Source organism: Cavia porcellus, unplaced genomic scaffold (assembly GCF_034190915.1).
Source record: "Cavia porcellus strain 051 isolate PalLab524CR breed Dunkin Hartley unplaced genomic scaffold, mCavPor4.1 scaffold_26, whole genome shotgun sequence".
NCBI classification, from domain to species: domain Eukaryota; kingdom Metazoa; phylum Chordata; class Mammalia; order Rodentia; family Caviidae; genus Cavia; species Cavia porcellus.
Genome location: NW_026947509.1, coordinates 42433739 through 42449448, shown reverse-complemented (window position 1 = coordinate 42449448; position 15710 = coordinate 42433739). Strand labels below are relative to the sequence as shown.

Below are 15710 nucleotides of genomic sequence, written 5' to 3'. Positions count from 1 at the left end.
CATGCCAGTGTCCTGAAAGATTAAGAAAGAAGTAGAAAAGGTGGAGTCACCATCAGACTAGCAACACTGATAACCATCACCCCAAATTTATTTTTTATGATTTTTTTAAATTTTATTTAAGGAGAAAAGAAAAAAAAAAGCAGAGAAAGGGTATAAGTTATACAGATTTACAGAAAAAAAATGAACAGTAGGAAATCACTAGTTAATGGATTACATATTGTCATCTTAGAAATAATTGTTCAAGTCACAAAATTAAAGCTTGTAAAGTGGACATTCCATCAATGATACTGCAAAGAGTTCTGTTCAATGATCCAATAAAACTCTGTGATATCATTTTCTATCTTATACACTTAAATATACATGCAGTTATATAGTTTAGAGCACTTTCTTTTCCTCTCTTTTGTACCATGACTATTACACATTTTGGGTTTCATTGCTCCCACGGTTCTTATTACTTTTTTGGAAGAGAGTAAAACCAAATGTGACATAACAGAACAGAATCGGTCAAGTCAAAAGGGCATCACCCCAAATTTAGCTCTGGTAAAATGGGAAGAAAATAATTTCCTGACAGCAGCCTGGACTGACAGCCGTGATGCTCTGGAAGCCACTGAAGAGAACATTTCTGGGCAGAAAGTGCTTGGTGTCACCCACAACACAGCACTGAGTGGAAGCCAGACATGTGCCTTCTCAGCCTGTTCCAACTCTGCCCTGCTCTGTGACCCTGGATAACATTCCTAGAATCTCTGATACTTTTTCTGCTCTAAAATGTGAAGACTTACACTGGGCACCGAGGCACTGCAATTTTTCCAAGCCCTTCTGATGATGACTGTGCATAGTACCTGTAAGGACATCTCTGATACCATGTATTACAGCAGCTCAGATTGGCACGGATGGTCTGAACAGCAGACTCCTCATCGTATGTTACAGCATGGTGCATTGGCTTCTGTAGAAATGCTTAGAGTAAACAGCCACCCCCCACGCATGACCCAGTAACTCTCAGCATCAGAGCCTCCATCCCAGCATGCCCAGGAGTGGACACTGGAGACCACTGGTCACAGCTGGAACAGGAGCGATGGACACAAACTGTCCTTTTCCAGGGATCTAACGAAGAGCCGCCATCACACTTTTTGCTCTTATTGTGTTAGAAGCATAAACTTTCCTACTGACATGGTTGACAACACTAAATACTGACCACATAAGGTTTTGTTTTGTGTTTTTTCCCCCTTAGGGACTTTTTGGCTGAATCTGGGAACCCTACCAGTCAACTTCTATTTCAGCATATAACTAATGAAATATAAAAGAGGAAAGGAAGAAACTTACCTCCCTCTCCATCAATAACGTACATCATACTTCTGGACCTCACAGAGGAAAATTGACCTGAAATATAAAAAAATAAATAAATAAATAAAAGTAAGCACAGTAAAAGAAGGTCCCTAAGGAGACAAAGTCATGACTCTAACCAAGTGTGAAGGAGAAGAATGGAAGTAGAAAGAATAACTTTCCAGAGCAAGTCATTTTTCTGGTCCATTAAGACCTCATGAAATAATTTAAATTTAGAAATTCTTAAACATGATTAGCTTTCCTCCAATTAAAAAGAGATATCAGTAATTTGCAAGTTTGGTTTCCACTGAGTTAAACTGCATAAGAATCAGCAGTGGATATAGAAAAAGGCTTAACTTGGGTATGAAAATATGCTCAGCTTTAGCAACAACCCACAGTTCAACAGAGGTGAAAGAGAGTGAATAAAAATGAGACCACACACACACATGCACACACACATCACAAGATTGGAAGTATTTCAAGAAACAAGTAGAATGTGGGGAGTAAGTTTGCCAGCTGGAGCTCACATTCCTGGTTTAAGGTAAATTGATCTACACAGAGTCCTGCTGTTCAAGCGGGAAAGATACTAGACTGAAGCAACCTAAGAAAACACAGGCCCCACGGAGAAGTTGACCTTCCATGGACCCAGGTGTCCTGGCTTCTCAACTCTTCAATCCATCTGTCTGAGCACCTACTTCTGCCTAAAGTTACGAAGACCCCTGTCTTGGAGGTGTTCCCAGTCATATGAGGCAGAAAAGAAAGTACAGTTGCAATCACTAGAGATGAAACCAAGGACAGCTGTGAAATTGAAGAGACATCCCCGTGGGCTTAAAATGTCAGTGAGGCTGATGGAGGAAACAAAACTTGAGATCAGTCTTGATGGGTGTGAGGATGGTGGAAAAAGACATTGGGAGGTGAAAGAATAGGGAACTAAGAAGTGGCAGAAATGAGGGTACCATGTCGGAAGCAGAGGGGTGAGTAGAGTCACATTCTGGGGTACATTACAGAAGTAGACCTATGGGCCTGTAGCTCTGTCTTGCTCCACAGCCTTCCATATTCATGCCTGGGAAAGTTGGTTCAAGGGAGAAGGCCCGATTCCCCTGAATGGCAGATCAAGTCCTGTTTAGATGTGCGGAGTGTGTGGGCTTCACTTGGACCGTGTTCCTAGAGCTGGAAATGGTAATGAAGTTTGAAATGCTGTGAGAGAGCCGGTCCTCTAACTTGGAGGAATGCACGGAGGGATTGCAGACAAAGGCTCTGCCCTCATGAACACAATGGGGATTAGGAGAAGCTTTCCTTTGGTGCCCACCCTCAGTCGTGTTGTTACCTTTCAATGAAACACTAGTCAGGGTCTTTTTTGTTCAGTTCTCTACTATAGGGGAAATTTCTTTGTGTTAAGAAGTATTTTATTTTTTCCAAAGAGGGAAACACTTACCCCAAGTAAAAAATGGTAGAATTTCAGGTGATAGTAGAGGAGATATTATACTTAGGTAAAGTAGTCCATTATCTAATAGCCTGAAAGGCACTTGTGAGGTCTCTTGTAAGACCTTCTCTGTCATTTAGATCCACCAATGACTATGGAACAGAATGACCTCCCTAAAGACATCTAGAGTATTAGAAGTGATACCATGCTGTTCAATGAACCTCCTACATTGTACATTTCAAACAGCTGCCAACTAAGTGCAGAGAGAAAGAGGCATTGTCTTCCACAAAGTAGGGGCCCTTCTGAAGTAATAACAATAGCTCTGCTTTGAAAAATCCACTCATTTTAAAGAAAACTTTATGAAACATTTACAATTGTACTGTCACATTTATTAGGACTTACTGGGAAAAAGAAGTAGGGAAGAAGGAAAGAAAGAAAGAAAGAAAGAAAGAAGCAAAAGTGACCCAAAACAAGAAATGGAGAGAAGAAAGAGAAAAAAAGAGAGAAATAGAGAAACACAAAGACTGAAATGGAGATAAATTTTCTAAGCAGCAATTCTCAAAATCTGATGGGTAATGAGAAACAACCGAGAATTTCTCAGAAGTGCAAAGCTCTGAACACTCCAAAAAGAAGACTGTGAATCAGTGTATATAGGAATAACTGAATCCACGTTTTTATTGAAGAACACAGTGTACTCAGTTACAAGTCCCTGACTACACTGTGGTTCATTGAATAAGATAACAACACAATGTGGTAGTCAAGTATAAGAAATTTTATGTAGCTGTGGTCACACATTGGTTAACCAAAAATCAGAGAGACCTCAGTGGGCCAGGCCTAGGCAATATAGAAAAGTATGTGCAATATAGTCTGTTTGTAAATCCCAGAACAAAGCTCCATTTACCCTGAAGACAAATCAAGTTGACTGCAAAGGGCATCACTGACAACACTGGTGTTGCCATGGCAACTAATCAGTGTCTGCCGAGCTGAGAGAGCTATAGGTAAGAAAGGCAAGGCGAAGGACGTGGGTTGAAGAGTGAACCATGCGATTTGTAAAGGACTGCTGTGCCTATGCTAACCCACATTGTATCTCAAACAGAGGAAATCAAAAAATAAGATGAATTCCCTCCAAGAAGGGCCTGAATAATGGGCTGGCCCTGAAGCACCATCCACATCTCGGGTCCCTCCAGTTTGCTTGTAGAATTTCTAATACGGAGACTCCACTAACTGCTAAAGAAAGCCATCAAACCCGAACCCAAACACTAAAATTCAAGCACAATAAAGACAGTGCCAGAAAGCAACTTCCAAAGACATTTATTTAATTTCAAATATTATACATTTGTTTTCATTTTCATAGAAAATATTGAGTTAAAAAAAAAACACCACCAACAGTGTTCATTTTCAGAAAAACCTGTGTGCCCCATGCTGGCTCTTGCTGTGGTCCTCCACCTGTGGCACTGGCCACGTGGGTAGGAATTCAGCTGATGGGGCTGGAGTTTCCGGGACGGGTCCCTGTGAGTGTCCTGAAGGGGGTCACTGTCTTGACAACAGTGTTCCATCAAGTTAACACAGGTACCCCAGCTTCACCGTGTCACCGATAGGAGCTTCTGTAGGTCCAAAGCTCATGCCAACACCAATTCAGTACAACTGAGTACTGCAACAACTGCACCCCATTTCCAGACCAGCCAGGAGGGGACCCCGCCTTCTCCCTGACATCTTAGTGTCCTGAGCTCATCTGCTGAACTTCCCCAGAAGCCCCAGTGGGAAGACACTGCCGCATAGTGTTTATATTCAAATCCTCAGCAAACACACTCAAGCACATGTGATCCCCATACACAATACTAATAAAAATGCATATTGGTACAATACAACCTTTGGAATCACTGACTAAAACATAGCCATGTGAATACTTTTTAGACCCTCATATAATTATACATATGGTATGAAAAATAAAAATGTAAAAAAAAGAAGTGTAAAAATCAACTCAGCTATAAACATCTCACAGGTGAATAGATGACGTGTACAACAGTTCCCTCCCTGCTCCCTTCCTTCCCTCTCTGGGGACCGTGTCATTCCCAGGCTCATCTCCCTGGCCTTGCCTCCTAATGCTGCCTCCTCCAACTCTTCCCTTTAAATGCTTTTACTAAAATTGGATTTGATGTGACAGAAACACTCTCGCTCTGCTTTCCTGCTCCTCTGCTGTACATTGTAGCATGTTCAATTTGAGTTCTGCATCCAGCTTTATATTAAAGAGAGATGAATTCCCCCCAAAATACACAAACAAACAAAATAGCTGGAGAGGAAAAAGAGTTAGAATTGCTTCGGCTCTTAGAAATCAAAGTATGTTCTTTCTTCTCCACAATGATCTCTCAATTGATAGGAATGAAATAAGGCTGGAATTGCTTCTCACATTCTGGCTCTGTGGGGGGCATTTTCACATAGACCCCTGTGGTAAGAGGGCTTCTCTTCTTTAGCTGCCAAAAAAAAAACAGTAATTACTATCAAAGAATAAAAAGCTGCATCTATCCATAATTGGACAACAAATATTGGATCCCTACTCCACGGAAAATACATGTTCACAACATACAGAATTAAGAACTCCAGGACATATTTTCTTGATTCTACCCTTATAACTCATTTTAGATGAATAATGCAGTGATTTGGATGTAAAATAGTAACCATTTTCCATGACAAGAAGATAGAAGAAAGAGACTTTGAGAAAACAGAACACCCAGAATGCCACCAAAATTGACCAGACCTCATCTGTGGAGGAACAAACTTGATAGGGAATCAATGTTAGTGATCTGCTCTGAGAGCTGGATTTCTCGTCTCCATTCTTAACTACCAGCCTATACCTCAGGAAACTGTGTGTAGCCGTCAACAGCAAATGAGGTAGGAGGAACACACAGCCATACAACATCACCATCACCGTGTGTGTGTGTGTGTGTGTGTGTGTGTGTGTGTGTGTGTGTGTCCCATACAGAAAAAAGAGAGAGAAGGAAAAGAGAGGAAGAGGGAGAAAAGGAGAGACAGGGAGAGGGAGAAAGAGAAGAGGGAACATGGGAAAGGAGAGGGAAGAGGGAGGAGGACTGTTTGTGATGTGGGCACAAGGTGCTCACGGGAAGTGTTACAAGGCCTGATTCCACACCTCTTTCCCTGTCACCACCAGGAAGTGAAAATGGGGCTTTCTTTCCTGGCCGGAAGACAGCCCAAGATGCCACCATCAAGGAGACTGAGTAACAGGGACAGGGACCCCTTGGGCAGCTACGGCTTAGACGAGGAAGGCTCAGGCCCTTGAAGTAGGGGACACTAAGGAGGAGAACAGAAGTCCACCCCGACAGTCCTTCCCAGCAGCATGCTGCCCAGCCTCATCTTGTATCTGATGATCAAACTGAATACAGTTGTCATGAAGGCACAGAACGAAACAGCTGCCCCACATTGTTCGAACAGTTACTCAAACCGAAACCTTGCTCAGAAGCACACAAACATTCGGTGTCAAACATGCTCATGCCCATATTAGTCATCCCGAAACCCTGAAGGCCAGTGCTCAGGGCTCCGAGGTTCTTTGCCACTGTCCCTCTTCCTCTTCATCCACTGCCTCACCCCCCAACATGAACCCTGATGCCGTGATTTGGACACTGGGTCCGAAGGACCAGACCCATCCTTACCAAACAGGGCGCTGTGGGCAGCACACTCACCATTTTGCTCAAAGACACAGCTGTGATGAGGAAACTGTAAAAAAACAGCCCCGAACTGACTGCTGCAAGGACCCAAAGGAGGAAGTCAGAATCTGGGCACGGTTCTGGATCTGCAAAGGAAACACAGCAGAGCTTCCCAGCAACCAGTTTCCACACCGGGCCACGTCCCTGACTGGGGAGCAGATAGGGCAGGGCGCCTAGCCTGTGCAACCCAGCTGGAAGTCGCCTGGGTCACCCAGGAGAAATCTGCCTGTTTGAGATAACGCCCCCAGCGTATTAAGGCAAACTTCACAGTGGCTGTCACAGAGCAAGGGCCTGGCAGCAGAAATAAACACCTTCCCTGGCTCCTTTCCTTTTGTAATCAGAGTGCTATTTATGTCCCCGCCCCTGAATCAAGGCCACTCCGTGATGGAGAACACCGAGGGCCCTTTCTGCAGGCCTACAAAGGAGTCACCTGTAATAAAGGAGCAAAGCTATTTTCACACAAAGGAGACAGTGACGCGGAAGGCCCCAGCTGGGTGGAATGGCTCTGCTCACCGATGACATAAATCTGGGTGCCGTTGCCCGTGCCCACAAAGTATGGCGGCGGGTACATGAGCTCCACTTTACAGATGTAGAGCCCGGTGTCCGCGGCCCGTAGCCCTTGGATGGTGAGGTTCACTCTGGTCCCGCTGGAGGTGCCGGCGCAGGCTGAGTCCTCGGGGAAGGCCAGCTCCCTCTCCACTGTGTAGGTCGCAGCGCAGATTTCGGTGGTCCGGCTGGCCACCTGCTGTAGCACCGTCACCCGGACCTCATTGGCGTTGTGCGAAGAGGCGTACTCACACTCGAAGCTGGCGACACCCCGGCTGCTGGCCAGCACCACGGCAGGCTGGGCCACGTGCATCGCTGGCACGGAAAAGCGGGAGGGAATTCGATGACCAAGTGTACCTCTCGGGAACGTTTATCGCTAAGGAATCCTCCAGCTTCACCTCCCAGCCCTAAACACCCCTCCAGCAAACCCAGCCACAACCCTGTGCCGCCTCTCAGCTGCCTTCCAGCTATGCTCCATGCGAGGGAATTGTTCCTTAAACACAGTTGGGATAGGAAGCACACAGATGTGGTAAATAACAGATTCCAGTCTCTGGAAAGCTGCTCCTCTCCTGTTTTTCCCTCATGTAGGAAAGGGGTTTGGATCACATGATAGCAGATAGCACGGTGCCTACCAACTCCGGACCCTAAAGTTGTAGTAAAACTGTGTAGTTTATTAATTAAACCGTGTAGTTTATTAAGAAGGACTGGAGGAAATTCTGGAATTTGAGAACAGAGCCTTGCCTAATATCTCAATGCATAGCTCAAACTGTGGCCTCTGTATCTAACAGGCCCTGCACCTCTCTCACCCAGGAGTAGCAGGGCCATGGCCACCCCTTCCCGGGCACCACTGCCATAGAGCCACAGGCGCTGTTGGGGAAGCCACAGAACCAAGGGCACCAGGTCGTTTCCTCTCTGGGGTGAGGCAACCCTGCTGTTCACTCTGTGGGCTTCCCCTGCCACGCCCACCACATCTTCCTCCCTCTCTCCTGGCTTGAACTCTCTCGTGCTCCTTTGTTCTTTCTGTTCTCTCTGGCTCCTATAAGATGAGGAAGGCAGCTCTCTGTCTAAAGAGCTTTAAATCACCAAAAAATTACCAGCTTTGTCTCAAGTGATGATCTTTTCAATGCTAACAATATCTCTCTCTGGTCAATCTTGCAAGGGACACCCAAAACTTAGATTGAACAAGATCACTTCTCTGCTCAAACTTTTACTAGCAACTGTAAACCAACTGTAAAAACAAATGTGATAACTAGAATTCAGTATCTTAGATCTCTCACTGAGTGAGTTTTTAAGATACACATCCTACCTCTAAATCATCCGACCTCTAAAGCGTCCAGTTCTGGAGACAACAGTCCCTTTCTCTGTGCAGGGGACAGCAGGGGCAGGAGTCATTGCCCTGGTTGTTCCTGCAGCTCTGGCTAGTGAGACAGTAGTATCTTTCTCAGCCTTCATCTCTTCCTACCAGAGACACCTTCTGAGCATCCACCGCATTAAGTGCCCTGCAGTAAGCAAGTTGTGCCCTATTTAAAATTTTTGTGAGCTAATCAGAATGCTCTCTCTTCTGCCTGTGTCTCACAAACTCCTGGGGGGAGAACACTGGTTTCCTGCCCAAATGAGCACTTGACTTTCTTCGTTGTATCAACTCGCGCTCTAACGAGCACCAAGTTGGGCGTTCTCTGCCCTAGATGAGCCCACACTTTATCACCACTAAATTTGGTCACACTCATTTTTTCCGTATCCACCGTGGGAAGATCCTAGTTACTGGCTGAGATAAAGTCGTAAGAAAGAAACTGGATTACTTCTAAAGATATTAATATTTTCACATTCAAAGTTCATAAAATAAGAAAATATATGTAAATATATTTTTCCAGGAAAACTTAAAGCAAATATGTTTTGAGCATGTACCTCGTACAAGTCACATGCTTTCTTAACTCAGAAGAGGGATAAGATTGAGAATTAGCGGAATATTTATCATTGTAAGCCATGAAGCAAATCCAGTACCAACCTCTACAGAGCTTTATTTCATTTGAAAACTGAGAGTCTGCATCTGACACATGTAAGTCTGATGGCTTCCCTTCTTTATTTCTTTTGTTGTCTTTCTTTCTTTCTTCAATTTCAACCTTTTTTTGATACAGAGTCTTGCTATACCATTCAGGCTGGCCTTGAACTTGCTTATGTAGCCTAGGCTGTTCTCAAACTCCCTGCAATCCTCCTGTCTCAGGCTCCTGAGTATGGGATTACAAACATGCTCACCTCATTTTTTAAATAGTTGACAAACTAGTATATAGGATTAAAATGAATTTAAAACCTTGAATGGAATAAAGAAGGCGTTCTTCCTATGACTTGATGAGATTTTAAACAAGTTAACTAGTTTACAGAATTAATGAATGAGCATGTCTGAACGCCTTGAATTGTATAGGAAAAAATTCCACTATTTAAATCAGTTTTTAAAAGAGGGAATCTTGGAATTACCGCAATAAGCTCAAATATATTCAGGACTACACAATGTCTTTTTCCGCTTAAATCATTTAACTGTACAGTATTCTCTTCCAAAATGCTGTAGCTATGTCTGAAATCACTTGTGTCTCGCCTACCACTCAGCTGTGTTACTTTAGCCCCTGCTAAAAGCCTACCACTCTGCTCTGAGCTCTACCTCTGCCCTTGGCTGCTGCCAGGCATCCAGGGAATACAGAGCTGTCCAAGCCAGGAGTGGGAGACTTACCTTGAACTCTGGCTTTGCTAGAAATCACTGCCCTTGAGTGCTGAACGAAATGAAACAAGGTGGGAGAAACACTTCCTCTGCCTTTTGTTCCAGTCTCCACTCACCTTTAGAGAAGACAGGCATGACGAGGAGAGAGAGAAGAGCAGAGCAGGGCCAGGTCTTGGGAAGCAGCCACAGCTGAACTTGGTGTCTCCGGAGCTCAAGGCGAGCCATGGCTTTATGGGAGCCGGCGGGTCTTCAGGAAGCAGAGCGAAACCTTTCAGGATCCTGAACCTTTGAAATGTGTTTGAACCCACACAGATTCAAGGACTTTATATAGACACCTTTGATCCAGATATGTACTACACATGAGCACACACAGAGGGCACCTGAGTAGAAAGCCTTTTTGTTTTGGTTTTACGAGAAAGGAAGCCGTGGGTTTAGCAGTTACGTCGAAAAGACAACCTCAAACACTCAAAGTAAAACTGAACAAAACAAGCCGATCCATGGATGGAAAATGTACTCAACCTGAAACCGAAGCTTTGTGTTCTCTTTGAGGATCTGGATAACTAATTGGAGACTTACAGAATTTCCTGGAGTGCAGGAGTCTCCCTGAATCCCAATTTTAGTCTATCATCTAGACCTCTTTTACCACCCAATTCACTTCCTCGCACCCCCTGCACCACTAAGCTGTCACCCCTCTGAATCCTTGAGAGGAAGAGAGCTGTTGTCCATGGACGTCGTTAAAAAGAGCTCCACTCTCCGTTGGTCGGTGAAGAGCAGCTTTGAGGATCCCATTGTATGCTTTGCTGGCAAGGGATTATTTCATTCAACTTCCCTTAGCATTGTGTTCACAGAAAATTCCAAAATCACAAGAAATAAATCAAAAAACAGTCAGGAAAAATGAAAAAGAATGCAGATGCTCTTGAAAGCCATAACAAAAACAAACATGAGTTGGAGAAGGTCCAGAAAAAGTCAGCCAGCATCACCCAAGAGATTAAAACTTCCATAAGAGGATAGATTTTTTTTTTCTAATAGGAAATTTTGTTTTTGTTTTTTAGAGACAAGGTCTCACTATGCAGTTCAGACTGGCCTTGAGGTCATTTTGTAGCCCAGGTAGTCTCAAACTCGAGACAATCCTCCTGCCTCAGCCTCTCAAGTGCTGGAATTACAGGTTTGTATTACTACACCAGGCTCTAGTAGGAATATTTTAAAGTATAAAATCTAAAAACAAAAAATAAATATAACCAGAGTTCTTAAGGTGTAGATTTCTAAAAGGTTTAGATTTCTAAAAGATTTCTAAAAGGTGTAGATAGGGCAAATGCTCATCTAAAAAGTACTATGATCTAAAATATTAAATGATGTAGGATATTTAGAATTTTAAGTATTCTATGTTCATTTATATTAAATATTTTGAATACTAATATATCAAATATTTATAATACATTGCACAAAACGTTAAACATTAGAAATGCCCACTACCCTCAAATCTGGGCAGTTTTCATACATTTCAGTGAGGAGAGTAGCATTCATCAGGAACCTGGAACCTGCAGGAACGGATGCACTTAGGAAGACTTTAAAACCCCAGGAGACACCTAAGGGGCCTCTGGCACAGTGACAGGACAGGCAGGTGAACATGGAGCTCCGCTTATACCTGCCCCAACCCTCTGTGCTGTCCACACCCCTCAGCGGAGTAGACTCTGCTAGACAGGGTCCTGTTGCTTCCCACGATCATGGCAGCGGGAGATAAATACAGCACTAAAGGTGTTGCACAAACCATAGAAGAGCAGAGGCTGTTGGCTTAGTTCATGAACATCAGAAAGGGCTTCTCAGAGGAAGGAAAACTGGGCTCTTTGCTGAGGACAAGGGTAGGTCCTTAGATCTAAAGATGCTAGCAGGTGCCGAGTTTGGAAGAGTCATATGGAGCATGATATTATTGGCCAGCATGTGGCGCCTGACACCCTGAGAAGTGAGGGGTGATGCAGCACAGGGAGCAAACTGAAAACAGAGTTCACATTTTAGGGAAATTTTCCTTGCACAGAAAGAAAGCTGGGAGGATAGAAGGAACAAGACATCACCAGGAGAAATAGGACCGAGACCATGCCGAAGTCCCCGGTTCTAGGAGTTGAAAATTTTTTCTATATAGGCCAGATGGTAAATAATGCTTTGTAGACCATGTTGCCACTACTTAACCCTATTATTTGAGAGGGCAAGAAACCATCGACTGCATTTAAACAAATGGCCTGGCTGCTTTCTAATAAAACTTTACTCCCAGAAACAGATGGAGACTGAACTTGGCCAACAGACCATAGTATACCAATCTTTGACCTAAATGCTGGTTGTGAGGACAAGGTCCCCAAGAAATTGACCCACAGTCAGTCAGTGGAGGGAAGTGTGTAGGATACCACCAGACTCACAGCATTGTCAAGCTTCCTCTTATTTGAGTCTCATAACAATGATACAAGATAGAGGCCACAATAGTTCCCATTTCATAAAAGAAGCCAATCAAGACATGGAAAGTTAAGGTGACATACACAATCCCCTGAGTAAGTGATTAAGCCAAGATTCCGAGCCTGCAATGCTGTTAATCATGGCTTCAGATACTTTGAAGTCAAGGAGAACGGGATTTGAATCCTAATGTGAATGCTAGCTAGTTGTTACCTTGTGGCTGACAGACTGACACCCTTCACATAAAGACATCTGCTTCTCAAGGCCATGGCAAGGGTTCGACACGATAACACTGGTTGGATTTATAAAAGGCCTCTTAGGAGGCTCGCCCCTCATTATACGTGTCCTTTCGAGTTTTGCACGCATTTATTTATTTGTTTGTTTGTTTTTGTGAAGTTCCTGAGAAGACAGATCTGAAATTTACTGGACTAGAGAACACAGGATGAGCAGGTCATGAAATGAAAATACCAACCTCTATTGAGCATGCCGAGTTTGTGGTTTCTATGGAGAGACCCCTGCCCGCAAAGCAGTTGTCACAAGGAATTTGCAGCTCAGAAAGAGATATCCAAAGGTCATGGCTTAGGCATCCATTCAGATACTGATAAAAACTTTCACAGGCCAGGGCATGAAATAAACATTCTGTAAACATTTGCTAAATGGTTAAGTGAATAAAAACAGTTTAATGAGAAAAAGAGACGAGTCGTAACATGAATGTTTAAAGAAATCTTACCAAGTTCCCTACGTATGCTTTTATGAAATTATTTCTATCACAGAAGAAAATTCAGTGGTTGTAAAAACTACTTGATGAAAGAATATTGGTTAGAAAAACACATTTATTCACATGTGTTACTAACAGATTACAAGGGAGACGAGGTCATTGGTAAATCTAGTAGATGGGGCCTCCGCCAAGTGACCCGAGTAGAGGTCACCTATGAGGAACATTCTAGACTCATGGGCCTCCAGACCCAGTGCACAGAGAAGGACCCCGTGTCTCTCCAGCATTATTGCCAGCATTGCTTTGATTTAATAATGAAGAAATAACCAAAAAACTCATGTTCAGCAAAGCTCCTGAGGTGGAACTACATTCCCTCATAAAAGGATGTCAAGAAAGACAATAAAAGGAAAAGCTAGGAAAGTTATTCTAGATTAAGGAGGAATAAGGAGATATGACAATTCAGTGAGCGATCCTCCACTGTACACGTTACTGAGACACTTGGGGAAACGCTGACGGTGAGGTACACTCACCAGTGGCTCTTAGTGCTAGGTTTCCTAAGTCTGACTATTTTATTCTAAAGAAAAACCTCCTTGTTTTTAGCTGATTCGTAAGTATTTGGGGGTCTAAGCATTAGGACATGTAATTCATAAATGGTTCAACAAAAACATATATGTGTGTTGGTAGCAAGAAAGAAAAAGAATAAAACAGTGACAAAGTGTTAACAATTGGTGAATGTTGATGAATATATATAATATTATATAGAGTTGTACTATTATTAAAAATTCTGTGTAAGTTTGAAGATTTCAAAGTAAAACGTCAGAAGTAAAAATTACAAAGTCAGCCATTAACGTGGGAAGCACTATACCAGTCAGGAGAGCAAAGTTTGGGGAGGATCAGCACCTTGTTCAAGGTTGTTCTCCACCCTCTCCCCACAGGCCACACTGCAGCTGGGAGGCTAGACTCCGTGGAGAGCACTCTGTGGGTGCCAGGGTGCCCGGATGCCTGGTTAGGTGGCTTCTCAGGGGTTTGGCACCTAAAAGGTCCCAGCAGAACATCAGAAATCCCGAGGATGGAATCAGGGTAGTATTTTTCGTTGCTCTCTTCCAGAGGCAAGGCCTTGTCTCTGTGTGATAGTAACATACTTCTCAAGTGTAGCTCTCATTGGGCAAATGTGCCTGCTCACCCAGTCCCTGGTCCCATGACTCCAGTTCTCTCTGAGATCTGGTAAGGCTTTTTGCTACCCTGGTCCTTCTAATGTGAGGGAGCTGATCAGCTTCCATTACTGCTAGTTCCCAGATGGCCTTGAAGCCTTGAAGCCTTGAAGCCACCATTCTCTTTCATTCCTCTCTTTTTTTTTTTTTGTTTTTGTTTTTGTTTTTGAGATGCAGTCTTACAAGATAGATTAGACAGGACTTAAACTCACTACGTATCCTTCGCTTGACCTGAAACTCAGAACACATTTCCTGCCTCTGTCTCTGAGCATTGGAATTCTAAGCATGCACTACCATGCCCTTCATTGACTTTCTTATTCAACTATTTTTTCCCCACTGGAAACTTTATTAATCAATCTTACAGCTAGCAAGAGGCAAAAATGGTTTAAACCTTCATTTGCTTATCCCCATCTAATACCTTTTTTCTCTATTATCTTATGTACCACACAACTGGGTTTATTACCACTGTGCACATATAATTCTGTCTCCTCTACTCCAAATTCTGTTTTTGCAACACTTGCACTCGTGCCCCAGGGCCAGCACCTAAATCAGGGTCTCCTTTGTACATAAAAACTGAGCACTGCCACACTCGATGAACCCACGGAGTGGTCAAAAGCACGGATGGTGACAGATGTGTGTTTAAATCCTAGCTCTGCTGCTCCCAGAACTGTGACCAGTTAACACTGTGAGCCTCTCTGATCTTCCTCTCACTTATCTACAAAACATGTCTAATTACCATAACTATCTTATAACAATATCATAATGATTCAATGAACCCATGCCAATAACTTGGTTTGCCTAAAATACGGTAGCATTAGCTGATACCTTAAATGTCAAGTTACAGATTCCAAAGGAGTAACAGGATAAACCCCTTTTCCATTATCATCGCTACTGAACAGATGATCTATTAAGACTTAAATCAAGTCCTGCCCTAAAATATTCACATATTTACTGAATTTCTGCTCAGCCAATGTCTTCATCCATATCCAGAACAAAATGGCTTATTATTTTTACCTGATTAAGTACAAAAATTCAACACTCTTGATGTAATCCAAGAGTTACATATTGTGAGCTCTCTCAGTATCATTCAGTGGTTAGATATTCAAATGTCTGAGAGTATCACATCCTTGGATGTTTTTATTTAAGGTCAGAAAGGGGAAATGCAACTTTTGTTATTTACTTTTATCATTCCAAAATAGGATTTAAAAAAAAGGTTGTGGTAATTGGTAAAGGAAATGAAAATAATTGGCTAAAATTAGGACTTGGGAATTCACTATGATTTCACTCTTACATTCATCTTCATGAATCCTAATAGCCTGACTAACCCCAGACTGGTTTTATAGCCCTCTTAGTGGTTACAGGATTTGAAAGATCTCTTAACATTTGCATAATTCACAATGGTGTCTACAGCAAAATATCTTTGCAATTCCAGATAAGGCACAGTGGGTAGGGAGACTAGGTTGTTTTATTTAACTATAAAATTCCTCAGTTTGTAAATCTCTCTCTGAACATAATTCAACTTTTCAGATTCTTGAATTTTTCTTTCTAAAACGACTCTTATTATCCTTTCCTCAATGAGTCTACACAAAAAACCCAAGCTTTTGTTGAAAGACTTGCACCTGGCATT

General features: G+C 42.9%; 1 protein-coding gene across 1 annotated transcript; it reads right to left on the bottom strand.

The window, feature by feature from the left end:
* Positions 1-4038: 4038 nt before the first annotated feature.
* Ctla4 (cytotoxic T-lymphocyte associated protein 4) lies at positions 4039-10091 on the bottom strand. The gene is made up of 4 exons (XM_003474180.4): positions 9835-10091; positions 6976-7323; positions 6439-6548; positions 4039-5214 (listed from the first exon to the last, which is right to left on the bottom strand). The coding sequence occupies exons 1-4, from the start codon at positions 9941-9943 to the stop codon at positions 5110-5112; spliced, it is 672 nt and encodes a 223-aa protein (XP_003474228.1). The 5' UTR covers positions 9944-10091; the 3' UTR covers positions 4039-5109.
* Positions 10092-15710: the final 5619 nt, after the last annotated feature.